Raw genomic sequence first — 25,869 nt, 5'->3', positions numbered from 1 at the left:
AAAATGCTAAACTAAATTAAACACGGTTGAGTTTTAAAATCCATAGCCAGACCAGCCTGCAGGAAGCCATTTTTCATTTTATGCCCTTCTCCCTCTCCACTCCAGTACCACTTGTTCTGAAATTATATCTCTAGGGGCAAGTTCAGGGTGGGGGACACAATTATTTGGCCTAAAGAACCTCCTCTTGTTTCGGGGTGGGGCAGAGAGCTGAGAGGGAACCAGGAAAAGCAGTTGGAAACAACATCCCAGCTCCCCCTCCCACCCCAGATCCCTCTGGCAGCTCTAATTGAGGCCTGTCAGAGGGGGAGAAGCCAGCTGCAAATTGCATTCATCAACGAATTACAGCAAATACAGCCCCAGCCCCAGCCTAATGGGGGTGACACGTCTAGTCAGGCAGTCCCTTCTTCTGATTCAGAGATGCCAAATGCTTTGGGCTGCCAGGGTCACTTTCCCCAGTCCAGATCCTAAACTTTATCCTGACCACACGTACCCTGCCTTCAGCCAATACCTCAGGGAGGATGGTTGCTCCCGACCTTCTCCAGGGCGCTTCATTCAACCATCACTGAAGTTTACCCAGCCATCTAGGCCCAATTCCCGCTGCTGTTCATTAAGCTGAGTTTCCTCCAGGTTTGGTTCTTGGGAGAATTGATTTGCTGACAGTTCAAGAGCCTGTTAAGAATGCTTTCCTTGTCGGTATTGGGCCAGCTCAACTCCTCCATCCCTCCTGCCCAGCCTGACAACACAGGGTCAAGGCTAGGGTGAGGTCCCAATGAAACCTGTGGAGGTGTAATGGAAGTGTCACCTCCCAGAAGGGGAGGCATGTGGCCACCCACACCTGTCCACAGCCGCTTCCTCACTCCCCTCCCTGGAGCAGCTCTGGTTTCAACAATGTCAGGGTGTGTTTGTGTATGTGCCTGTGACATGCCACGGGAAATCCATATGCTAGGGACAGGAAGATGTGGAGGGCATGACACTGGACCCTCTCTGTGTGATTTGGGGTGTAAAAGAGCAGCCCGATGCCCTCAGAAAATGTTCTTTTTCTCTCTTGCTTTTTGCCTCAGGACTCTGGCACCTCTACAAGCAGGGCTGTGCCAGAGACAAGGGAGGTTCAGAGGTCAGTCCATCCAGCCCCAGCTTTCGAGCGGAAACAATCATCTCTTCCTCTCTCCCAGTCCCTGTTTGAGTTTGGGAGGGGGCAGGGAAAGGAGGTATCTTTTCTGTTAGGAAGTTTCTAGGGAAGCCAGCCCGGATCCCACCCTTCCCTTCCAGAGAATGTATCCTGTGATGTTTATGTAGAGGTCAAGCCTTGAGAACAAATTTCTCCTGAACCGTCCTTTCTCTGAAAGAGGAAGTGGGGACAGATACACACGGCAAAGGGAGGACACAAGAGAAGGGGTTTGGGTCAAATGTCCCCTGGACACCAACGCTTTCTGCCTTGGGGAGCAGTGGGGCCCAACGGACCCATTGGCAAGGGAAGAGGTCAACAGGGATGACTCTGTAGCCCCAGCATCCTGGAGGCTCTTGAAGCAACTCAGCGTTTCATCCTGAGTTTCAGATAAACCTCCAGAGGAGAGCAGGCAAGAACAGAGGCAGGAACCAAGGAAGGGTGGGGGAGGAGGGGGACAAAGAAACAGATGGAGGGAGAAGCAAGGCGGGACCAGGGCAGATAAGGGCTGAGGCTGAGGCTGAGGCCGAAAGCAAGGGTACAAAGCCACTGGATTGCCAAACAAGAGCAGCTCGCCCAGGCCAGCTTGCTCTTCTCTTCTTGCACCACACCCTGAGTGCATGCCCTTCACGCCCCACCCAGATCCCCTCTACTGCCTGTGAGCATCGCCTCCGAGGGCTCCTGGCTGCCCCTTCTCTGGAGACTTGGGCAATCAGCTCCCTGTTTGGGGAGGTCTGGTGGGGAGATCCTTTCTGTGGTTCATTCCTCGCCCAGAGCTTCCCCAAAGAATCACACCACAATCAGACTCCAGCTGTGAGAGTATGTCCTTGCTTAGCCCCTCCTCTGCCCCATCCTGCTTCCCTCCCTCCCCTTCTCCTGAGAGTTTGCCCTCAATAAACCATGTGCCCCCTGAATCTCTGTCTCAGGCTCTGCACCGAGGAAATCACATCTAGGACACCTTTGAGTACAGATTGCACCTTAGCTCCAGGGCTAAGGTGTGTCAGTGCACAGTAATGCTAAATATTATGATCTTATATGTGGTTGATTGAAAGAAGGAGCGAGCGATTGAATTAATGCTCTGGATGAGGGATAAGTGGGTGCGGAGTTTTATTGTAGGACTGCCCTCCCCCACTCACACACACAGTGTTAACCTGATCCCCATGGCTCATCCCGGTACATCCTGTCTGCATATAGGCCACCTGCTTATGTGTTTGCAAACTCAGGGGCAGATAATCCAGTTTGTGGATTATCCAGACCCCCAGCTGGCATCTTCCCCCTCAGTACCGCCTGCCTGAGTCCTCTCTCTGCTCCAGCACCTTTGGCAGGGAGAGCTGGGCAGAGGAAGTTAGCCAGGGAGGGCAAGATGATGAAACCTCAGTCCGTCAACACTGTTGCTACGATCACAGCAGTCTGATGAAAGATCAGAAACTATTGGGTAAAATCATGTTCGGAATTTTCTGTGGATTCCAGGTATCTAGGCTCATCATCAGATAGACAGTTTAGAGAGTGAAAAAGCCCTGAATGAAGCTAGGAAAATCGCCTGCAAGTAATCAGGTTTAGATCATTGAGAATCATAGTTCGATAAGCTGTTTTAAGATAATTCAAGGTGTGCACAGGGCCGGCCCCATGGTGTAACAGTTAAGTGCAGGCGCTCCGCTGCTGGCGGCCAGAGTTGGGATCCCAGGTGCGCACCTATGTACCCCTTGTCAGGCCAACATCTCAGGGCCACTCTTCCTCGGCAAAAAAAAAGAGGAGGATTGGCACGGATGTTAACTCAGAGCTGATCTTCCTCACCAAAGAAAAAGATGTGCACAGTCTTCACCTCTCCTGAAAGCTTTCTAGGAAGCAGAGTATGCAGATCTTTCGGGGTTTTAGTCCTCCCTGGCAAGAAGGCCTTCCTGTAATCTACCCTCCTTCCAGACTGCCGCAGTTTGGTCTATTTCTCTTCTGATTTCAGAAGAAAGAATGAACAAGGGATCTCCCATTCTTTTATCCAAAATGCTCCATTCCCCCAAATACCTGGACCTGCGTGTGAACCACATATGTAACTTTAGAATTTCTGGTAGCCACATTTTGTAAAGATAAAAAGAAGCAGATGAAACTAATTTTAAAGAAGCATTTTATTTAACTCAATATATCAAAAATTATCATTTCAACCTATCTATACAAAAAAGTGTTAGTGAGATATTTTACATTCTTTTTTCGTACTGTCTTCAAAGTCTACGTATTTCGCACATACAACATGTCTCAGCCACAATTCCCCTGCTCAGTCGCCACACGTGGCTGGTGGCTGCCATACTGGACAGCACAGGTCTACACCTTGGGAGTCCCTTGCTCAACACCTGCCCCACACCTCGGCTCCTCTGGGGTGGGAGGTGGAGAATGGGAATCTAGATACAGCTCGACTATTCTGGGGTGACATTGGGAGGAGCCGGAGGAGGGCAGTGGCGAACAGACTCTAGGGAGCACCCTGGGCCAGGTAATTAATTACTGGGAAGGGAGGAACGAAACTCTGCCTATCAAACCTCAGACTCAGGTCTTTCCTCCTAAGCAGTATGTAGAGCCAAGAAAGTACTCCCAAGCTCACGGTTCTCCAAGTCCCTCATTAATCAGAATACTTAATTCTAGTTCCAAATCTGCTTCTTTTCTTCACCTCTTCCAGGAAGCCTTCCCAGATAAACTCTCTAACTTTACTTGATAGCTTCTTTCCTGAGTGCTGTCACCATTTATAGACTAAAACCACTTCTTCACTGAGGTGACACCCCAACCCTCCAACCCTTGAGTGGACACCCCACCTTCCACAGATATGAGGTGAGCACCCACTGTGTGCCTGCCATTGACCTGGGGGTATGACGGTGAGCAAAATGGACGAGGGCCGTCGTCCTAGAATGATTAGCCTGGAGATGAAGGCAGACAATAAACAAACTTGAAAACAAAACAAACCAGGGAATTTCAGAGAGTGATAGATGAAGGGAGAAAGATCCTTAAGGAGTTCCCCATGCCCACCTTGTGCTGAGAACCCTAGAAAGTGAACCAGAAAAGATCTGATATTATCCACTCAACCCCCTCACTTTGCAGATGGGTAAACTGAGGCCAGGAGACTAGGAATGGCGTGGTCAAGGTCACAGAAGTTGGTGACTTGCTTTGTGGGTTACTTTCTGGTCAGACGGGTGGCTCTGTTCCTCCCCCATCAGACTGGGAGAGTTCCAGAGACTGAGTAAGCAGTTCTGCCTGCTCTTTCTCTAAGGATAAGAGTCAGCAACTGCAATGAAAAGCAACGGATAATCTCAGAAAAACAAACACAATCAAAAGCACAAAACCTCGCTTTCCGCCATCCTTAAAACCCAGCTGTCATCCCTACCCTCCTCCACCAAACTCTTCATCAGATTTATTGGGGGGGGTGCTAAAGAGATAAGCCCTCCTGCCTCCCCTCCTCCCCATCTCTCCACCTCCCCGCCTCAAACAGCCCAGAGTGGCCGAAGTATCTGATACTTCAGGCTTCTGCTACCTGTCCCAGGAGTCCACGAGCAGTAGCAGCTGGTGGGGCTCCCCACTAGAGGAGTGGGGGAGGTCCAGGGCCTTGGTTGCCCTCCTTGGGGCTCAAGGTCTGTTCTCCACGTTCCCCTCGGAGCACACACTCCTAGTCTCAGCCTCACTCCCTCCCTGAGCCAAGTCGTGGGGATTTATTTCACGAGTTGTCTCGCCCACTCTGCCTGACATCTGTGAGAAGCTGGGTGCTTAGCTAAGGAGTCCTCGCCATCTGCCCACCTCCGCCATCAGCCGGGCAGCCCCGGTGGGCTCAATCCCCAGGCCTGGAAAGTCAGCCCAAGCTCACCCACCATGCCTGCAAATCCTTTGCCAAGTTGCTGGTGATTTTCTTTGTTTTTTTTTTTTCCCCTCCCTAAAGCCCCAGTACATAGTTATATATTTTAGTTGCAAGTCCTTCTAGTTCTATGTGAGCCGCCATCAGAGCACGGCCACTGACAAAGTAGTGTGGTTCCGCGCCTGAGAACCGAACCTAGTGGCAAGCGCCAAACCCCCAACCGCCAGGCCATCAGGGCTGGCTCTGATTTTATTTCTTACCTCCTAAAAAGCAAGGGCACTATAATGTCTACGCCACACACACACACCTCAGTTTGAAGAGGACTTGAAATCTGACAATGGAGGATGAGGAGGCTGGATTAAATTTCCCTCCCCACCTCTCTAGGGTGCACCCTTTGGCACTACCTATGAAAACTTGAAACACATACACCCTTTGACACAACAATTACACTTCCTGGAATTTATCTTACAGGAATCTTTCCCAAGTGTACAAAGAAATATATGCAAGGAAGTTCATTGCTGTGGACACTCTGTAGATTTAATTAACAAATGATGGTCCATTCATACAACAGAATCTCGTGTAGTCATCAAGAAGAAAGAGAAAAATCCATATGTCCTGACATTGAATAATGCCCAAGATATAAATGAGAAAAGCAAAACTGTAAAAGAATATGCTATATATATAATATATGTGTGTTATAGATACATACCTTTTTTGTACATGCATGGAAAATAATATCTGGAAGATTATATATAAAATCCCGTTCACAATGTTTAGCTCTGAAGTTTAGATTGTGGAGTTCTCCATTTTCTAAGTTTCTTTCACAACAAAGATCTATTACTTTTGTAATCAGGTAAAGGAGAGAGGAAACAGCAAAAAGAATTTTTTTAAAAACGAAGGAAGGAAGAACAAATACCATCCTCTGGCTTAGCTGGAGGAGGAGGTCCCACGACACCCACCCACAAACTCCCCAGCCGTGGTCCTGCCGGTGCCTGGGAAACGATGTGTGGTGCAGACTGCCCGCCCCTCACAGCCCAGCGCTGGCCTGGGCCTCCCTTACTGCCTCCACTCCCCCGCACTGGCCTCCATTCAGAAAAATCCTGCGTTGGAGCACAGGCTGTCCTGTGCACTCTTAGTGCTTCAGTGGAATTCAGTGTTTCCCAGGGCCCAGTGGAGGTGGCCATCTCAAGAAAGACTTGGGGGCTGGCCCAGTGGCATAGTGTTTAAGTTGGCGCATTCCGCTTCAGAGGCCCGGCCTGGGGTTCGCAGGTTCAGATCCCGGCTTGGACCTACGCACCGTGCTGGGGCAGGGGTCCCACATAAGGTAGAGGAAGATGGGCACGGGTGTTAGCTCAGGGCCAATCTTCCTCAGGAAAAAGAGGAGGATTGGCAACAGATGTTAGCTCAGGGCCAACCTTCCTCGCACACACACACACACAAAAATGGTTTAACAAATATATAAATAAAAAATAAAAAGAAAAGAAAAGAAAGATTTGGAATGACACATGGTCGGTGTGAAAGGAGGGTGGGGACTTCTGGCCAGATTTGAGGCCAGAACTCTGCTGAGCTTTGGAGATAAAGCTCCTACTCTTCAGGAAGGAGAGTCAGGGAGCGGAAAGCTGGCCCTTAATCTAATCTAGGCGGGGAGGGAGGAAGGGAGAGGGATGTCAGAGCTCTGAGATGCTGGACTTGCTGCCTATCTCCTCTCTCCTTTGCCTGTCCTAGGAATCCAAAGACCAGCTTGGGAGGAAGAATCCGGATGCACCGCTGAGTAGCTGTGTGTCCTCGGGCAAGTTGCTGCCCACTCTGGGCCTTAGGGACTTCTTTCCTTCCTCTCTGCTTTTTGTCTTCCTTGAGCACATGCAGCATAGGAGGACTGGAGAGGGCATGAAAGGTGAGGGACCACTGCCATCTTTGCCCTCATGAGGCGGGGCTTGCAGAAGGGCAGTGCACCCAGGGAAAGTGCCCTTCATCTGGATTTTACCACCCAACCTGTGCAAGGAGAGGAGGTGGCTGGTGGAGGAACAGAAGCTCAGAAGAGAGCCCCACCTCTGGGCCCAGCTGACAGGTATCCAGCCCCTGCCCACTACTCCTGGGCCCCAGAGACCCTCTGCTCTCAGGGAGCCTCTCCCTCAGCCCCCATCTCAGCATCTCAAAGCAATTCTACTTAATAAAGAAGCTGAAACAAGAAAACTACAACCTACCCCCAACCCTGACCCCATCCCCATTCCAAGCCAGTGGCCCAGAGCTCCACAGGCAGGATCCCTGGGCAGGACCGGAAAGTGAGGAGATCCTCTCTCTCCTGTCCAAACCAGCCCCCATTCCACCAGCAGACAGGAAGGTGACGCCCTCCCTTTCAGCTCTGCATCCCTTTGATGGACCAAGCCAGGAGGATTATTTCAAAGCTCCCGACCCCCTCCCAGCCAGAATGCAGCTTTCTAATCAGGATTCCCTGTGGCTCCGCACTTGAGGGATGTCGGGAAGAGTCTGAGGTGGACCATGGTCCCTGTCCAGGGCTGGGTCCAGGGGGAGCAGAAGACAGTTCTAACCAGATAGGGAGGGAGAGTGGTTGGCAGAGCTAGAAGCAAGACTTGGCACCTTAGAGGCCTCTCTGCTAGGGAGGGGGGAGCACCTCTGTTTTCCCCCAAATTCAAAGGCCTCAGTGCCCCAGGTGACCAGAAAACTTGTCCTTGGAGATTTTAATAAAGAGCAGAATTGGGTGGAATGAAGAGGCAAGATCTCCCAGCAGGGCAGAGGGTCCTCCTGGCCAGGCACTCCCCAGCTTGTTCCTGGGCTGCAGAAGAGGACTGTGTCCTCAGGACTGGGAGAGATGAGTCACAGGTGTGTGGAGAGGAGGGCCAGGTAGCACGTGTCCCCAGCAGAACCAGCCCAGCAGCTCTGTCAAGCAGGCCGCAGCTCTGACGCACATTTGGGCACCCTTCCGGATGGATGCACACCCACCCCCGTCCTGCCAGCCACACAGGGGAGGGGGCTGTCTGAACTGGCCCAGACTCAGTAGCAAGATTTGGCTTCTGTGCCCACTGCCCCCATAGGTAGGAAGAAGTGAGGTCCTTAGAAAGGCTCCCCCAGGTCAGTGTTGCCAGCACCTTCTCTCCCTCCCCAGGTCCTTTTATCTGATTCTGCAGCGGGGACTCTGAACCTGCTCTGGGGAGCCCATGTTTGCACAAAGGGTGGGGGTGGGACTTGGGGGCTGGAAAGAATTGTGCTTGGCTTTTACTCTCTACTCTCACCCGGATTAGGAGGATCTGATTGTTCTGCGTTATCACAGACGCAGGTGGCCCTGGTGCTGGTGAGGAGGGGCACTCCTGAGAGCCTGGGCAGGGGCACTCAGGCCCTCACATTAGCATTTTATTCTTCTTATCACTGCTGGCATTGGTGGCCAACACATTCCCCCTCCTCTCCCAGAGGGTGGGGGTGGACGTCCAGCATCCACACTCCCACCAGACACGAACGGCTCCTACTACTGCTCCTCTCATGGGAACAGCGACCATTCCCAGAGCTGGACAACTCACAGCTTAGTCACTGGGGCCAGGCTGGCTCAATCCAGCCCCGGCCTCCCAGGCTCCCCCCGCTGCCACTGCTGCCAGTGAGCTGCAGTCAGCAGGATTGAGCACACAGAGGTGGCTGAAAGCCAGGAAGGAATTACTTTCCATTCTAACCAGATCCCCCAAGGCGGAAAAAAAAAAGCAGACCAACTTGAGTACTGGGGAGAGGGGGAGGATGGGGACAGAAAAGGCTCTTTGAAGACTTACGTATAGACTTAGGGGGTGACCCTAAGGGCAAGGACCTAGCTGCAGCTCACACTAGCAAAATTTGAAATTAAATCTGCAAGGATCAACTGGTATCAGGGGTAAGTAAGAGCCAGAGGATGAGGGGAGCGGAGGAAAGTAGGAAAAAGGAGAAGGGACCCGCCAAAAAACTGCAGAGATCAGGCAATAGCTTCGGGGGCAGGGGGGTGGTTTCAACTCCCTCTATAATTTCCAAAGGCCATCCCACAAACACACAATTTAATTTTTGCAAATTCAGCTTCAAGATAAGTCCCCCTCCCCACTCCCGCCCACCCATATAGAAATCTTGGACCATCCCTGGGGCAAAGTAAAGAGAGGAAAATGCCAGACAGAGGTTAGAGCTACAGTATCATCAGTCTTTAATAACTTATAGGCAAACGCTAAAAAATAGGTAATAATAATACAGAGGACACACACATGGCTTATAAAAACGGTTGTGGATCTACAAACGGGGGGAGGGGTTCTTGGCACCTTCACTCAGACACAAAAATAAAGACTATTGTGACTGGCACCCCTAGAAAAGCAGCCTGGGGAGACTCCCCAGTTGGAGGAGGGGGTGGGGCAGAGATAATTCTCATTCATTCCAAATGCATTCTCCAAGCAACTTTTCTTTGCCCCAAAACACATCTAATCGAAAAGCCAGAGAAGAAAAATAAGAAACAGGGTCGAGGTAGAGTCAGTTTACATTTAAGCCTCCACAGTCCTGCAGGCCCCGCTCCTCCAGAGGTGAGGATGACGGAGAGATGTGAGAAGACACCCCATCTCCCATCCCCCATCCCCCTCCCCAATGCTGCACCAAAGCAGGACCCCCAGTGTGCCCCTCAGTCCTTCTTGGAGGTGGACAGGTCCTGCACCCCGGGGGCTGAATGAGGGGCCACAGGCTCTGCCTGGCTGTCCAAGTGTGCAGACCCCTACTGGCGAGGAGGGCCGCCTCCGGTCACCGTCTCTTCTTGCCTACCCGGGCCGCCTTCTTCCTCTTGAGGATCATCTCATACAGGCGCTCAAGGCCGGGCTGCAGGCCCAGCCCGTCCACAGCACTGCAGCCCTGCACATGGGTAAGCGTGGCAGCAGCCAGCTCGCGGACTGCCAGCCTCTTCTCCACCTCGGCCGCACTCAGTGCCCCAGGCTGATCCTGCTTGTTGGCCAGCACCAGCACAGGCACACCCTGGTTGTCCGAGGCCCGGCTGATCCGGTGCAGCTCCACCTTGGCCTCCTCCAGGCGCTCAGCCTCGGCAGCATCCACCACAAACACCAGCCCATCTGTCCGGCGTGTGTAGGAGCGCCACAGAGGTCGAAGCTTCTCCTGCCCCCCGACGTCCCACACTTGGAAGGTGATGCCACGGGACCCCCCCAGGGGCACCCGGATCTTCTCTGTGTTGAAGCCTTTGGTGGGGACACTCTGGACAAACTCCTTGAACTTGAGGCGGTAAAGGAGGGAGGTCTTTCCAGCCGAGTCCAGCCCGATGACCACGACGTGCAGGGCCTGGAAGTGGGGCAAGAAGGAGGAGGCGGTGGGCGCCATCTCCGTCAAGTGGTTCCCCATGGTGAGCTCCGGCTGAAGTGCAGGTCTTGGGGCTCACAGTAGAGGCTGGGTTACCTGAAAAGGGAAAGGTCACGGGAGAAAAAAGACGACGTTTAATAATAAACATGAAATGTGCAACTTCTTGATCCTTTCCTAAATCAGCCACCCATGCTTCCTTTTTTAAAATTCCTTTTCTTTTTTTAAAGCAGCTGCAGGTGTAACAGAGGCGCTCCCCGCTCCCTGGGGGCCGTGACAGGGGCGATGAGACCTAGAGAAACCCCCTGGTCCCGGGACACTGAGGTGGGGGGGTGAGGCCTCGATCGGGCGGATGGTCGGCTTCCAGCGCCTCTTCTCCGAGCTTGTGGCGCGGGAGCAGACTCCGCGACCCCTATTCCCCAGGCGAGAATCCTCGCAGGAAGAGACAGGTCGGGCAGCGTCCCCAAATTAAGAGAGTGCAGGCGCTGAGAACGGAGAGTGAGGCCCGCTCCCACCCGCCCTCCACACCCCCAGGCGGTTGACAAGCCCCTCCTTACACCGCGACCACCTCCCCACCGCGACACTCTCTGCCCGCCTTCCTCCGATCGCCAACTGCAGCTCCCCAGGCCCTGCACCGGGGCCGCCTCTTTACCTCCCGTCAGCCGCGCTCTCCCCGCGCCGCTCCCCAGCCACCCGACCAGCCGCACGAGGCTCACAACCCGCCTCTAGCGCGCCGGCACTGCGGTGCGCTTCCACGGACTCAGCCTTAAATCTCCCGCGTGACGTCACGCAACGCGGGCCAATCAGCGGCCCCCAGGCAGCGGGGCGGGACCGGTCGTGGAGATACTCGCGCTGCAACCCCGGCTGCCCTGTGATGGACGTCTGCTCAATCGGTGGCCGTTTTATTTGATCTTTTCTACCATATTCTAATATTTGGAATTAAAGTCGGCATTAATGGTAGGAGGGGCAAAAGGAATACGTGTGGCAGCATGTGACTCAGGAGGAGAGATGAAGAGCTTAATACCCCCAATACCACCGCATCCCCTCCCCCAGGCAGAGATATCCACCCTACGTGCACACTCCCTCCACCAGGGTCTACTCCAGAGATGCTGACAAGTCTTACTCCTTTATCTTTCCTAATTCAGTGTTCAAACCTGTGTGAACCTGGAACCCCATAAAACAGCCTAAACCCATTACCCCTGTTGATCTTCACAGTAGCCATGCGCTACGGCCTGGTGGTGTCTGCATTTTATAGGTGAAGAAAGCTCCAAAGAGTTCAATGACTTGTCTAAGGTCACACATAGCCAGTAAGTGGCTGAGCAAGAATTTGTCTGAATCCAGAGGCTGGGCCCCTCACCACTTAGCTATCTATCCTCTCTCATCAGGGAGGCATCCTCAGCAGATATCCCTCAATGCTGGTCAGAGTGTCAGCCAGCAGCACACCTCCCCCGGCCTCCACCAGGGCCTCCCTTGGTCTAATAGATAAAGACAGAATGCTTCTTCACTGCATAGAGTGTTTGTTGACCTCATTTATACTGTGTGCTCTACATGAGCCAGAGAGACTATGGGGATATAGAGGATGTGCAGGCCTCAGAGGGCTTACACTCTAGTGAGAGAGTATTGACTGGCCACTGACTGGAAACATTGGGCCCTGGTAAATCGTAAGATAACCACTTGTAGGACTTCAGAGGAGGGAGAGAAAGTGCCAACCAGAAGCTTCTGGAAAGGCTTCTAGAAGTTAATTAGTCCTATGTAGGATTGGTGAAGAGGGGGACAGGACTGAGTGGCATCTCCCCAGTCATTGCAGCCTGATACAGTCTGGGCAGCCCTGAAGAGGAGATGTCACAAGGGGCAGTGTGACCAAAAGGATAACAGTGATTACCCGCAGGGAGGTAGGTAAAATTGAAGGAGGGGGCCAGCCCGGTGGCGCAGGCGGTTAAGTGTGCACGCTCCGCTGCGGCGGCCCGGGGTTCGCCGGTTCGGATCCCGGGCGTGCACACACACACCGCTTATCAAGCCATGCTGTGGCGGCATCCCATATAAAGTGGAGGAAGATGGGCATGGATGTTAGCCCAGGGCCAGTCTTCTTGAGCAAAAAGAGGAGGATTGGCAGATGTTAGCTCAGGGCCGATCTTCCTCACAAAAAAAAAAAAAATTGAAGGAGGGAAGGGGGATCAAAGGAGAATGAAATTGTAACTTTAATATTGCCATTTTTTACAAGGAAGCTGGATTCTTGCATTTCTTATGTAATTAAAGTTTTTAAAGGCTATATATGAGGGGGATTGGAAAAAGGGGAGGGGAAGTCATTGCCAGGCAGGAGGGCCTAGCTCCTGCCCACCAGCTTCCCATCCGTTTAGCACCAGCCTGCCTTGCCACCTCCTTCCTCCCCTCCCTGCTACAAAACCAGCCACCTGGTTTCCCCAGCGATGCAGGGAGCCTCCCTGAATCCCTGAAGAGATCAGGACCTTAGGAAATTCATTTGTTACACCACCATGTTGGAGGTGACAGATTGCAGCAGGAGCTAGGGCACAGAGGCAGAGCTGAGCCCGGTGAGTTAGGAGAGGGCAAGACAGAGCAGGCCAAGAGGTTGGGAACCACTACCCTGCCGAGTGGCCACTGCATGCCAGGCTCTGGTCTAGGAACTTTGAATACTTTTCCTTTTTTAATACACAGCTCAACCCAGGAAGTAAGTACGGTTATTCTAAAGAGAAGAAACCGAAGCACAGAAAGGTTAGGTAATTTGTCCAAGGTCACCCAGCTAGAAATTCGCCAAACTTGGCTTTGAACAAATGTTACAATGGCTGTGAAACCAAAAACACACAGAAACTGAAAACACCCAGATTGTCTCCTGTTTCTTCCACAATCTTTCAAACCTCTTTAACATTTCTCCTATATTTCCTGGGCCTCACACCCAAGACAGAAATTGTCACTTGATTATCTGATAAAGGAGATGACACTGGCAATCCCACCCCACCCTGCATCTTTTATGTTTTCCAGGGAAGGTGTTGATGAACAAATGGGGAGGAGGAGGTGGGGCAGGGAGCGGGCAAGGAGGAGCTGGGGAGGGAAGGAGTGCAGCACGAGGCTGTGGGCCTACCCCAGTGCGTCTCCTTTAAACGGGAACTCCAGTCCCCACCCCCACCCGACCCCAGCCCTGGTCCCAGAGAGCCTTCCTCTATTAATGACCATTTTCTTTCCTGGCAGCCTCACCTCTGCAGCCCTTTCTCTCCACAAGATCGCAGCCCAGCACCTAGCGCACTGGGGCATTTGCTGCTGAGGAGAACATTCGAACATTCATACACTGAACCATCACATACGGAGTGCCTGCTAGGTGCGAGGCTCCGCTCTAAGTTCTGAACATACAGCCCCGAGTGAGATGGATAAGGACCTGCCCTCACGGAGTGTACCTTATAGTGGGGGGTGGGGAGAGACAGGCAGCGAATAAAGACGATGATTTCAGACGGTGATGCATGCCATCAAGGAAATAAAGCAGGGAGGTGTGCTGGAGAGTGACGGGGGGGGGGGGGGGAAGGGAATTACTTCATATTGGAGGGGAGGTGCTCAGGAAGCCCTCTCCAGTTGGTGACATTAGAGCCAAGGTTTAAGTGACAAGGAGTCAGGTAAGCATTCCAGACAGAAGGACAGACTAGCTGGGACCTACCTGCTTTCTCCTGTTGGCTCCCCACCTGGATGGATGCTGTGTCTTTGCTCCCCCTCAGAGCTGTCTCCCCCTCCAGACTGAGCCCTGAGCCCAGGAGCTGGTTCTTCCCATCTACAACTCAGCAGTGCCCAGCCCCGGGCCGGGACACAGCAGGCAGTCAGGAGACCTTTCATGAGTTCATGAGTGCACCGTGCAATGATTAAATGTACTGGGGGGGGGGTTCCCTGAGTGTGGGAACCAAACATCCACCATAGTCTAGGAGTTTCCTGGTCTGCAGTCCCTGCGCCCTTGGGGGTTCTGTTGATACTGGGTTGGCCAGGAATGTCTATAAAATGTTGCATTTCTAGGCAAGGTCTCGGTAGTATTGCACCCTCGGGGGAAGGAGGGACTTCTTGGAGGAGAAAAACAGAGGCCAGTGGTGGGGATGACACTGGAGAGAGAGGCTCCCTCAAGGGCCTGGCAGGCTCAGCCCTGGGCTGAGAGTCAGCATGAGTCCTGTCCCTCACTGGTAGAATGGCTTGGAAAAGTCACTTCCCCCCGGGGAGCCTCGTGTCCTCAGTTTGTGAGAAGAGGCTTTGATGTTTCCAGGTCCTGTCCGCCTCGACAGTCCATGCTGTGGAGTAGCGGGGGGGGCGGGGGTGGATGGAGCTCACCTAGGAAGTGGCTGAGGACATCCTTGTCTCCACAGCGTCCTAGCCAAGTACCTGTCTGGGCGCACAAGTGAAGGGAGGAGAGGAGTCTGCAGGAGTGGGGGTGGGCAGGGGGAGGGGATGCCAAGGAGCAGCTTCAGCTTAAGAATTGCAAAGACTCATTTTTCAAATCTCAGCTTTGTCTCCTCAAGAATAAAATGGAGAAAACACAACCTACTTCTTAGAATGAGTGTGGAAAAAAATGTGTGTGAAAGGGTCCCCTAAGTACCCTTCCCCTCTACTAGTGGCCCTTTCAGAGGCAACCCTCCCAAAACGAAGTCCCAGGGCCCAACTAAGGGCTGGAAAGCAGCAGATGCTGCCCCCTGGTGGATGTGCTTGTCACTGCCTGATTCCTGAAGAAAAGTGGAGTGGGAGGTGGGGGTTGAGTTATACAGGTTCCTTGGCCTCCTTCTGGAGTCTTCCTTTCAGACAGGGCCTTTCGTACAGTTTGGGGTTGCGAATGGAAAATCTACCCTCTTCAAGTGTTTTGTGGAGCCGAGATCAGATTTAAACGTTATTTGAGCAGAAAATCTAAATTCAATCACATTTCCCATACTTTCACTGAGGGCCTTTCATAATCGGTGCAGGGAAGGCCGAGGCAGGAGGACGCTGCACGGCCGGGACGGTTATGAAGAGCTCAGGTGCAGCCACGTTGTGGTGTCTGCGGGGACAGATCCACGTGGGGACGGATGTCCAGCGTCCATTTGCACAGGAGCCTGGCGCTCGGCGGAGGCCCTGGCTGGAGGAGGGGACTCGGGTGGTCATCGAGAAACAGCAACAGGAGCCCCGGGAGGGTGACAGTGCCCGGGGAGCAATGGCGAGGGAGGAGGGACAACCAAACGAGAGAGAGGCAGAGAGGCGGAGCAAGGGGAGAGCCAGCCCAGCTCCTCAGGGAACAGGATGAGCGCCCGGTATCCAAGCTGCTGGGCTCCCCGGAGCGTTCACACCGGGCGCCAATCCCCAGTGGCCATGTATACTCTGTTCAGTCTTTTTTATTTGATAGGAGATTTCTCTGCCGAGTCACCCGTGTTGTCTCGCATACATTGAGAGGGAATATAGCTTCCAATAGTGGTTCTCAAACTTGAGAGTACATCAGAATCATCTGGAGGACTTGCTAAAACACAGATTTCTGGGCCCCACTTCCAGAATTTCTAATTTGGTCAGTCTTGGACTCATGGGCCCAAGAATGTGCTTTTCTAACAAGTTCTCAGGTGATACCGATGCTGCTGGTCTGGGGACCACACTGAGGGCCACTGGCTCTGAAGATGACTTCCAGTCCTGGCTTTAACATTTCCCAGTGAGGCTTTGGGCAAATTACTTCTCTCTCCCAGCCTCAACCTCTACATCTGTAAAATGGGATGATCATACTTATCTCATAGGGTTGTCATGAGAATTAAATAAGGTAAAATGCGTGCAGTACTCAGCAAAGGGCTTGGCATATCCAAAGTCCTCTATACAGGGTAGCTGTTATTATAACGATGTTAAATGAGTTTATCTCAACCAATAACAAAAAACATCGGCCCAGGAAACCAGTGTAATGTGGAATCTCTTCCTCACATAACGTACAAAGTGACATGTACAAATTGACCCCCGACTGCCATTTCTTTTCCAACGTATGTGACTTAAAGCCTTGCTTCTCAATCTTTGATATACACACGAATCCCTTGCGGACCTTATTAAAATGCAGATTCAGGTTGAGTGGGTGTTATGAACTGTGTGGTGACTGAACTGTGACTGAACTGTGTTCCCCCTGAAGTTCATATATTGAAGCCCTACCCCACAACGTGATGGTATTTGGAGGTAAGGGCTTTGGGAGGTAATTAGGTTTAGATGAGGTCTTGAGGGTGGGGCGCTCATGGTGGGATTAGTCCCCTTAGAAGAAGAGGCCCCAGAGAACTTGCTCTCTCTCCACCACATGGGGACACAGTGAGAAGGCAGCCATCCACAAGCCGAGAAGAGGGACCTCACCAGAACCCTACCACGCTGGCACCCTGATCTGGGACTTCCAGCCTCCAGAACTCTAAGAAAATACATTTATGTTGTTGAAGGCCCCAGTCCATAGTACTTTCTTATGGCGGCCCTAGCAAACTAAGACAGTAGGTCTGGCCTCGTGCCCGCCACTCTGCATTTCTAACCAGCTCCCAGGCGACATAAAACGTAGATGCTGCTGGTCTGGCCCTGTGGCGTAGCGGCTAAGTGCGCGCGATCCGCTGCTGGCAGCCCAGGGTTGTGATCCCTAGCGCGCACCAATGCACCGCTTGTCAGGCCATGCTGTGGCGGCGTCCCACATAAAATGGAGGAAGATGGGCACGGATGTTAGCTCACGGCCAGTCTTCCTCCGCAAAAAAGAGGAGGATTGGCATGGATGTTAGCTCAGGGCTGATCTTCCTCACACACACACAAAAATGTAGATACTGCTGTTCACAGACCACACTTTGAGCCTCTAGGGTTGAGAGCAGATTACTAGAAAGTTACTCTAAAGGTGTACATTTTCCCTGACGATGAGTACTTTATTATTTGTGTGTGTGTGTGTGTGTGTGTGTGTGTGTGTGTGTGTGTGTGTGAGGAAGATTAGCCCTGAGCTGACATCCGATGCCAATCCTCCTCTTTTTGCTGAGGAAGATCGGCCCTGGACTAACATCCGTGCCCATCTTCCTCTACTTTATATGGGACGCCGCCACAGCATGGCTTGACAAGCGGTGCATCGGTGCGCGCCCGGGGTTCCGGGCCTGCAACCCCCGGGGCCGCGGGAAGCGGAGCGCACGCACTTAACCGCTACGCCACCGGGCCGGCCCTGACGATGAGTACTTTAAACATTCTCCTGCAAATCGACAAGAGAGAGCTGTTATCATCATCCCAAGCCCCTAACAGGTCAGCAAATCACTCTTAGATAAGGAAAGGAATGAGCCGAGGGTTTGGGGAGACCTTTGGAAGCATCCTGGGAGATGAGGCAGCCTCTCCGAGCTGGATTTCCCCTCTGAGGAATGGGCATGCAAACACTTCCCAAGCGCGTTGTAAAGATTAAATGAGACCGTGACCACCAATGTGCCACAGAGTACCCGGCTCACACACAGAGACACAAAACAACTGTCAGAGAGCAGATCTGAGCCCCATGAACAGTCTCTTGGCCTCTGAGTGGGAACTCCTTGGTTCAAGTCTCATGTCGGCCTCCTGCACCCAGAGGCCGGGCAGACTTCCCCGGTCAGGGAGCCAGGGGCCTGCACCAAGCCCAGCTGGGAGGATAAGAATGAGCGTGGGGCACGAGGGATGGGACAAACTCTATCTTGGTGTAGTTTTCATTTAATTTTGTATGTCTGCTTAAGAACCACTTTTTATTTTCATGAACTGTCTGTGCCTGGCCTGTCCCCATGTTTTCCCTACTGGATGGTTGGTCTTTTATAATTGTTTCCAGGAACTCTTTATATGTTAGAAAGAAAAGTACTTTTTCTGTGGTTTGGGTTGCAAATATTCTTAATTTATTTGTCTCGTCATTAACCACCTGTAACGTGATGTGACACACCTGGGCAGGTGCTGGGAACAGAAATGAGCCAGATGCCGTCCTTGCCTTCAGGGAGTGTCCAACCCAGGATGGGGACTAAGACACCTGCCCAAATGGCCAGAAGGCCAGGCAGGACAAGGAGGAGGCCGGTGAGAGATGAACAGACGGTTGGGGTGTTCAGACCATAGTGACCCCCTTCTCAGGGACACCAAATCATGAGCAGAAGATGGTCTGCGACACACAGACGTGAGCAGAGATCACGGGATGGGGAGGCCTGAAGAGTCATGTCAGGGGCAGGCTAAGCACATTATATATTGTCTCATTTGACCCTCGTTCACTCATTCAACAAATATTTATCAAGTGCCATGTATGTGCCGAGCACTGTCCTAGGTGCCGGGACAGAGGGGCAAACAGAATCTCTACCGTCGAGGTGAGAAGCAAACAGACCAACAATGTAGGCATATTTGTGACTGTAACCATATAGCTACGTGCCTGTATGTCTGTGTCTATGCCTGTATCTACGCCACGTGATGATCATGGGCATCCGCAATGACGAGGCAGCTGGCAGGAACAGAAAGCCAGGTAAAGTGGGCTGTGCAGCAGGAATGCCCCGGGTGGGCGGGGGAAGACTGTTCACAACACTGTAAAGTGGATATTATCTCTAGTCTACAGATGAGAAGTGACTTTTCCTCGAGTGCACTTGTTAAGAGATTCCTACATGCCTGTCATTTCCACAGGTAGCTTCACAAATACCCTAATCAGAGAGGCGTTATCATTACGCCCATTCCATAGTTTTAAAAAACTGAGGCCTCACGAGGTGAACAGGCTGCTTGAGTTCCAATCCTGACCTTGCTTCATATTAGCGGTGTGACCTTAGGCAAGTTGCTCAGCCTCTGAGCTTCAGTCTATGACAGTGCTTTCCACTAGAAATATGTGAGTCACGTATGTAACTGTTAATTTTCTAGTAGCCACATAAAAAAATAAAATAAAGAGAAACAGCTGAAATTAAGTTGCATATTTTAAGTCACTATATCCAAATATCACTTCTGTGTGTAACCAATATTTTAAAAAATTGAGATATTTTACAATTTGTATACTAAGTCTTCAAAATCTCATGCGTATTTTCACTTACAGCACATCTCAATCAATCACATTCATAGGACTGACCACTTTTTTTTTTTTTTTTTTTTTTTGGTGAGGCAGACTGGCCCTGAGCTAACATCCGTTGCCAATCTTCCTCTATTTTGTATAGGGGATGCCACCACAGCATGGCTTGATGAGCGGCATGCAGGTTCGAGCCCAGGATCCCAACTGGGAACCCCGAGCCACCAAAGTGGAGTGCATAAACTTAACGACTATGCCACCGGGCCGGCCTCGGACTGACCATGTTTCCAGCGCTCCAGAGGTGCATGTGGCCAGTGGCTGTGACAGCTCAGGTCAATAGGAGGGGGTTGATGATAACAGGTGGGGATCAGAGTGGAGTAATGTGAGTGAGGCACTTGCCTTGGCAACAAAATTTAAGGGAACACCAAAAAAACCCGGTAATCAAGATAAATATCTTATAATCAAGAGAAGATAGGGGCCGGCCCGGTGTCTTAGCGGTTAAGTGCGCTCGCTCCGCTGCTGGCGGCCCATGGTTCGGATCCCAGCGCGCACCGACGCACCGCTTCTCCGGCCATGCTGAGGCCGAGTCCCAAACACAGCAACCAGAAGGATGTGCAACTATGACATACCACTATCTACTGCGGCTTTGGGGAAGGAAAAAAAAAAGGAGGAGGATTGGCAATAGATGTTAGCTCAGAGCCGGTCTTCCTCAGCAAAAAGAGGATTAGCACGGATGTTAGCTCAGGGCTGATCTTCCTCACACACACACACACACACACACACACACACACACACACACACACAAGGTTCAAGAGAAGATAAATTGTGGGGCTGGCCTGGTGGCGTACCGGTTAAGTTCGCGCACTCTGCTTTGGCCGCCTGGGGTTCACAGGCTCAAATCCGGGTGCGCACCGACGCACCACCCGTCCAGTCATGCTGTGGAAGCGTCCCACATACAAAATAGAGGTAGATGGGCACAGATGTTAGCTCAGAGCCAGTCTTGCTGAGCAAAACAAAAAGAGGAAGATTGGCAACAGACCTTAGCTCAGGGCCAAACTTTCTCACCAAAAAGAAAAGAGAGAGACAGAAGATAAATTGTATGAAAATATTATTTATCTTGGTTACTGAAGAGTTTTCGGGGGGGCACTCCCTTAAATTTCCCCTCCAGGGCGAGTGTCTCACCGGCCTCCACCTAGTCCCGGCCCTGGATAATAATAAAAACAATACCCATCTCTCAGGGCCCTTGAGCGAAACAAATGAGATAATACAGGAGAGGGCGCTCTGCCCAGGGGCCGGCATGGGGAGGGCTCAGGCAGCACCCGCCGCCAGGCTCCCCAAGCTGCAGGGTGAAATGACCGATGGGGTTCCAGTCCTACATCCACGATACCGTCTAGCTTTTCTGAGATCAAATGAAAGAAATATCAACTCCCCAACTAAACTGAAGTTGTCTTAGGAAGGAGGATGGGAAAGGCTGACTGGGCAGCCGGCAGTCTTTGCCACGGGGGGAAACTTGATCCCAACTTTGCCAGAGGCCTTAACGCATTGATGGGCCTTGATGCCCAGAGCCTCCCTGGCAGTCACCTCTCCTCTCTGGTGTCCTGCCACCCCTGGCCGGATCTTCCCTTCTTCACCTCCGCATCGGGCTCTTCTGACTCAGTCCGTTTTGCGCATCTTTTATTCACTCAGCAAACATTTGCTGAGCATCTCCTACACGCCGGCTACGGGACTAGTGCTGGGATACAGAGATAACTACCGACGAGGGTCGCCGCACTCGATGATCTCAGATTTCAGTGGGGGAGATTTTCAGTGCCCGAAAGGGCGGTGAGGGGCGTACCTGAAATGAATTACCGGGTGGGAGGAAATACATAGGAGGGCCGCCAAGGAGACTGGGGGTGGGGTGCGGAAGGGCGCTCAAGGAAGGCTTTCTGGAGGAAGCGACACCCAAGCCGAGTCCAGAGCCTCTGCGTCAGAAGTAGCCAGGTGAGGAAGAGGTGTAGGGAAACGACGTCCCCGGCAGAGGGCGCTTTGTGCACGAAGACCGGGATACGATCCCTCCGCAGACGCACCGACAGACGCAGGCGCCGGAGTCGGGGAGAATGCATCGGGCTGCCCCGCCCGGCCTCCCCGGCCCCTGACACGCCTCCTCCCTGCTCCCCACTGTCCGCCCCCTGCCTTCCGCCTGGCAGGCAGGCTGCCCTCCCCGCTCCGGGAAGCCCCCTCCAGACCTTCGGCTCCCTGAGTCAGAAAGAGCCCCTCATGCGACACCTACCAAGCTCGTCTTTCCGCCCGCGGACACCCCATTTAACGCGATACAGCCTGGGCCTTTCCAGTGAACACGTCTTGCGACCCTGTCTTTCTTCGGGAAGCTCTCCGCCGACAGCTCCTTCTCAGAGGCCCTCTTGCCGCCCACGCCTCCTCCCTTGGTTCTGTCCTGTCGCCCCAGGAGCACAAGAGAGGAGCCGGGCCCCGCCCAGCTTCACCTGGGGCCGCGCAGAGGCGGCCCGGAAGGCACGATCGGCCCGCAGTAGCCACGCCTCCTCGGGCGGGAAGGGGCGGGGCATGCAGATTCGAAATGGCGCGTCAGTCCTAGGGCGACAGGCAACAACAGGTATATAAGTTTTCTTTAAAAAGATGGGGAATAAAAGGTCTGCACCAGAGCCGACTGTCTGGCGATTGCCATCGTCCAGTCAAAGGAGCAAAGGAAGTGAGACCCGGACTGAGCGGGACGCGGCTCACCGTGAGCTGAATATGGGTGACAGGCGGCCGGCGACAGCGAGGCCAGGGTGACAGGCATCGCTTCTCGGCCTTTTGGCTAAGATCAAGTGTAGTATCTGTTCTTATCAGTTTAATATCTGATACGTCCTCTATCCGAGGACAATATATTAAATGGATTTTTGGAGCAGGGAGATGGAATAGGAGCTTGCTCCGTCCACTCCACGCATCGACCTGGTATTGCAGTACTTCCAGGAACGGTGCACCCCCCTCGGGGGAATACATGAGGTTCAAATGGTAGATCTGAAGTGGTTTTACTGCTGATTTTTGCTGGTCTGTTTCTGTCGTGTTCTCTACTTCTCACGATTCTGCCGAAACGTCTTTAATGGCTATGCTTTTGTGCTGGTGAGACGAAGAATTGCGTGTGAGAACTGATGTCGAGCTACTGTACAGCTGCTACTGAGGTATACCTTGTTTCGTTTCGCTTGAGACAGTAGTCCTGACAGCGTTTACGGTTATGAACAGGAAACAGGCATCGTGTCACGGCTCTCCGTCAGAACTTGATTCTTCTTCACTCCTCGGAACTGACGCTGAGAGGACCGCTTTCATTACACTATTTTCTCCAGTCGCCACAAAAATTAAGGCTTGCATCTCTCTACGCCTTAGCTCCTCACCTTTTCTGATCTTTTCTTTTACTTCTCCCCGACTTCTGAAATACTGCCCCTTTCCCCCAAATTTCGGCGCTTGCTGAATCCTGGCTCTCTCCGGAGAACATGGTTTCCCTACAGCCTTTACAGGGGGAACCAAGGAGAGGTCAGTACCATTGAAGGAAGTCTTATCACTTATAGTTGCCAACACAAGGGGGCGCGCCACGCCACGTAGAGCCACATAGGGAAGCATCCCGGAGGCAGCAGAGGAGAAAGCATGGCCTTTACTGTCCTTTGGAGGAGGAGGGCAGGGGAGGAATGGGCGGGGCAGGGGAGGAATGGGCGGGGCAGGGGAGGAATGGGCGGGGCAGGGGAGGCAAGTCTGAACGAGTTTAGGACTAGATAGCTGGAATATAGTTCAGGGGGCTCTGGGCTATAGGGGTGGTCTCCAGTTGTCAGGGACCTGGCCCTGGGGTGATAGAGGGCAGGGGAAATACGGGCTAGACAAGTGAGAGTAAATAAAGGCCGGGGTTGCGGACACGGGCTTTGCATTGGTTGGTTTGCACATGAAAGGCGGGCTCCCAGGCAAGGATGTTGCCATCTCTAGGAATTAGCTAGCCCTGGAGGGGCAGTCTCTTCCAGGCTGGCAGGCCCTCAAGATGTCAAAGCATCATAAAATATAGAAAATTTAAAACCATGATGAATACAGTTGATAATAATTGTATTTGACCTTTCTAATCCAGGGGTAGAGGGCGGAAAGGCACAGAGGATACGGGTAGAAGCTTTCGACTGGAGAAGAGAGTGGGAGATGCATGTCCACCACCAAGGCATCCCCCAACGTGGTCAGATTCCTGAATGAAGGGTATCAATATAGGGTGCATCCACTCAGGGAATATTTATTGAGTGATGGCCGTGTGCTGAGACGTGGTGACAGGGGCATAGGCATGACAAAGACAGGCCCCTGCTCTGAGAAAGTTTATAGTCTCTGAGGGAGAGAACAGAGCTGTCAATCATTATGGATCCACGATAATTTCCTAATCTGAAATTCCTGAAAACCATTTCTTTTCATGAGTTGCCCACACTCGTTTGTCAGCAAAAGATACCCTCGACTGACGCAAGGCATTAGTTTCTATTTATCCTGCCCAATGATATAAAGAGATCCCAGAAATTGACAAGAAACAGCTGAACACCCAAGAGAAAACGGGCAAAAGACAGATACGTAATAGATAACTGTATAAGTTTTGGAGTTGGGGAAGGCCTTCTGTGACTCAAAATCCAGAAGCCCAAGTTTTAGAAAAGATTGATATACTTGAGTTACACAAGATCTAAATTCTCTGCAGAACACAAAACATCATATGCGAAGCAAAAGACGAATGAAAAACTGAGAAAAACATTGCAAATATACCACAGAAAAGCATAATCACCAATGATATGACGAGCTCCTAGAAATTGACAAGAAACAGCCAAACACCCAATGGGAAACGAGCAAGGGATGAAGAGTTCACAGGGGAAAAGAAACACAAAGGTATACGCTGACGTCTTCCCCCCAAGGCGACCTTACCTCTCTGCGCCTCTCTCTGTCCTCTCCGGTCTCTGGACCAAGGGGCCTAGGCCCCCCGAGGCTCCCACAGACTCTCGAGTCGATCCACTCCCTCTGGGGCATCCCACGGAGGGGGCCAGATTTGTAACAGCTAGGTCTTAAGGTAGCATGAGGGAAGCCATCTTAGGGAAAGGAAGCAATATTGTAACTGTGATCCTGACTCACTAGTCTCTGAGAATACATTCTAGCCTGCACGTAGCCTCGATGATTAAGCACCTCTCGCTTTTGCAAAATACGTGATCTGCTAGTTCTATGGCTTTTGCTTACGTATATCTCCCAGCTGTGATAAGACAATGACTTTGTTCTCTGAGTCCCCCGGGAACACGACGACCTCCAGAAGGAAAAACTCTGTGTTGGTACCCATCACAGATGACAGAAGAAAGAGAGAATGTGGCACCTTGAAGTTCGTCACACCAGATTGGTCAATATCCCTAAACCCCCTCCTTCCCTGCCCATTTCCCCTATATAACCGCCTCAAGACTCTGTATGATTTTAAGATGGTTCTTTAGGACACTAGTCCACCATCTTCCGATTATGCCAGCGAATCGTATGAACTTTCCTTTCTCAACCACCGACTCGTTTGCAATTGATCGGCACTGGATTGCAGCGCGCAGAATGAGCCCCTTTGGCTCGGTTGCAGATGAGCTGGGGGGCCTGGCACACCAGATGGCTCCATGAGACACACACACTCCTGTGCCCCCCCAGTCAGAGAGGGAAGTAAACGCTCCAGTGAAACAGGGCAGCACGGTGTTCAGGGGCTCCTGCTGTCCAGGGCGGGCTGGGATGTCCCCTCCAAAGCAGAGGCAAGTTGCTTCCCCTTTGTGCCCCCGACCACTGCGAAGGAAGCCCAGGGCCCCGTGAGCCTCTTCAGGTTCTGGAAGCAACGCATTCCACACCTGGAAGTACTGCTTGGGCTCATACACCAGGTGTTTGAGCAAAAGACCTTCAGTTTGGAGTTGAGCCCAGAGCACAGAAGGGCTGTGAAGCCCTGCAAGTGCAGTGGGGCAGCCCTGCTGCTTGGGCCACAGGACCCAGCGGCCCCTATCATGTTGGGGACAGGGTGCATGTCAGCCAGGGAAGAGATGCTGTGTGGAGTTTATGGCCAGCCACAGTAGAGGATCACAACTGGGGCCCTCGGGGTTCCAGAACCAGGCCACACCACCTACCGAAGAGACTTCTCCACCTTCTGAAAAGCGAGCCAGGGCTCGCTAGGAGAGACGGGCCTTGGTAGAGATGGACGTTGACCGCGGGACAGTCAGAGACCACGGGCCCCGGACTGTCCATCAGGCCTCCAGGTTGTGACGTCGGGGGTGGGCGGGGCCAGCAGCTGCGGCAGGCCTTCCTAAGGTGCACGTGGCAGATCAGGATAGAGCCTGAGCAGGAGGAGAGGCCTGAGAAAGAGGCACTGGACAACCGACAGACGGAATGACCCTGCCAGCCTTTGTCGCTGGTCACCCCAGGCCTGGCACGATGGGCATGTGAACGGTGGGGCCACGATGGTGGCCACGGAGGCCACACGGGGGCCCCACACTCCTTCCTGGGGACCTCAATCCCGAGCACGAGCACGAGCACGAGCGCGGTGGGGGTGGGGGTGGGAGGGCCCGGCCGTTTTCTCCCTGGCGTCCGGATGCGGGGCTCCTCCGGGGGCCTTCTGTGTTTCTG

At 52.5% G+C, this 25,869-nt stretch overlaps 1 protein-coding gene and 1 non-coding gene across 3 annotated transcripts; one reads left to right on the top strand and one right to left on the bottom strand.

The window, feature by feature from the left end:
* Positions 1-9,132: 9,132 nt before the first annotated feature.
* ARL4D (ADP ribosylation factor like GTPase 4D) lies at positions 9,133-21,679 on the bottom strand. 2 transcript variants are annotated; one of them, XM_058561102.1, is made up of 2 exons: positions 21,518-21,679; positions 9,133-10,394 (listed from the first exon to the last, which is right to left on the bottom strand). In XM_058561102.1, the coding sequence occupies exon 2, from the start codon at positions 10,338-10,340 to the stop codon at positions 9,735-9,737; it is 606 nt and encodes a 201-aa protein (XP_058417085.1). In that variant the 5' UTR covers positions 10,341-10,394; positions 21,518-21,679; the 3' UTR covers positions 9,133-9,734. The 2 variants fall into 2 exon arrangements, with proteins under 2 accessions (XP_058417085.1, XP_058417084.1); XM_058561101.1 differs by lacking the exon at positions 21,518-21,679 and adding an exon at positions 10,948-11,031.
* Positions 21,680-22,040: 361 nt separating this feature from the next.
* On the top strand, positions 22,041-22,231 carry LOC131418008 (U2 spliceosomal RNA). Its single transcript, XR_009222805.1, has one exon. It is a non-coding gene; the product is annotated as a U2 spliceosomal RNA (small nuclear RNA).
* The last annotated feature ends 3,638 nt before the right edge of the window (positions 22,232-25,869 follow it).

This window comes from Diceros bicornis, chromosome 18 (assembly GCF_020826845.1).
Source record: "Diceros bicornis minor isolate mBicDic1 chromosome 18, mDicBic1.mat.cur, whole genome shotgun sequence".
Lineage (NCBI taxonomy): Eukaryota > Metazoa > Chordata > Mammalia > Perissodactyla > Rhinocerotidae > Diceros > Diceros bicornis.
Note: the sequence above shows the minus strand (reverse complement) of the source record. Positions and strands in the feature narration are given on the sequence as shown.

Coding starts and splice junctions, on each gene's coding strand:
- ARL4D (XM_058561102.1), bottom strand. CDS start 10,340: ATGGGGAACCACTTGACGGAGATGGCGCCCACCGCCTCCTCCTTCTTG.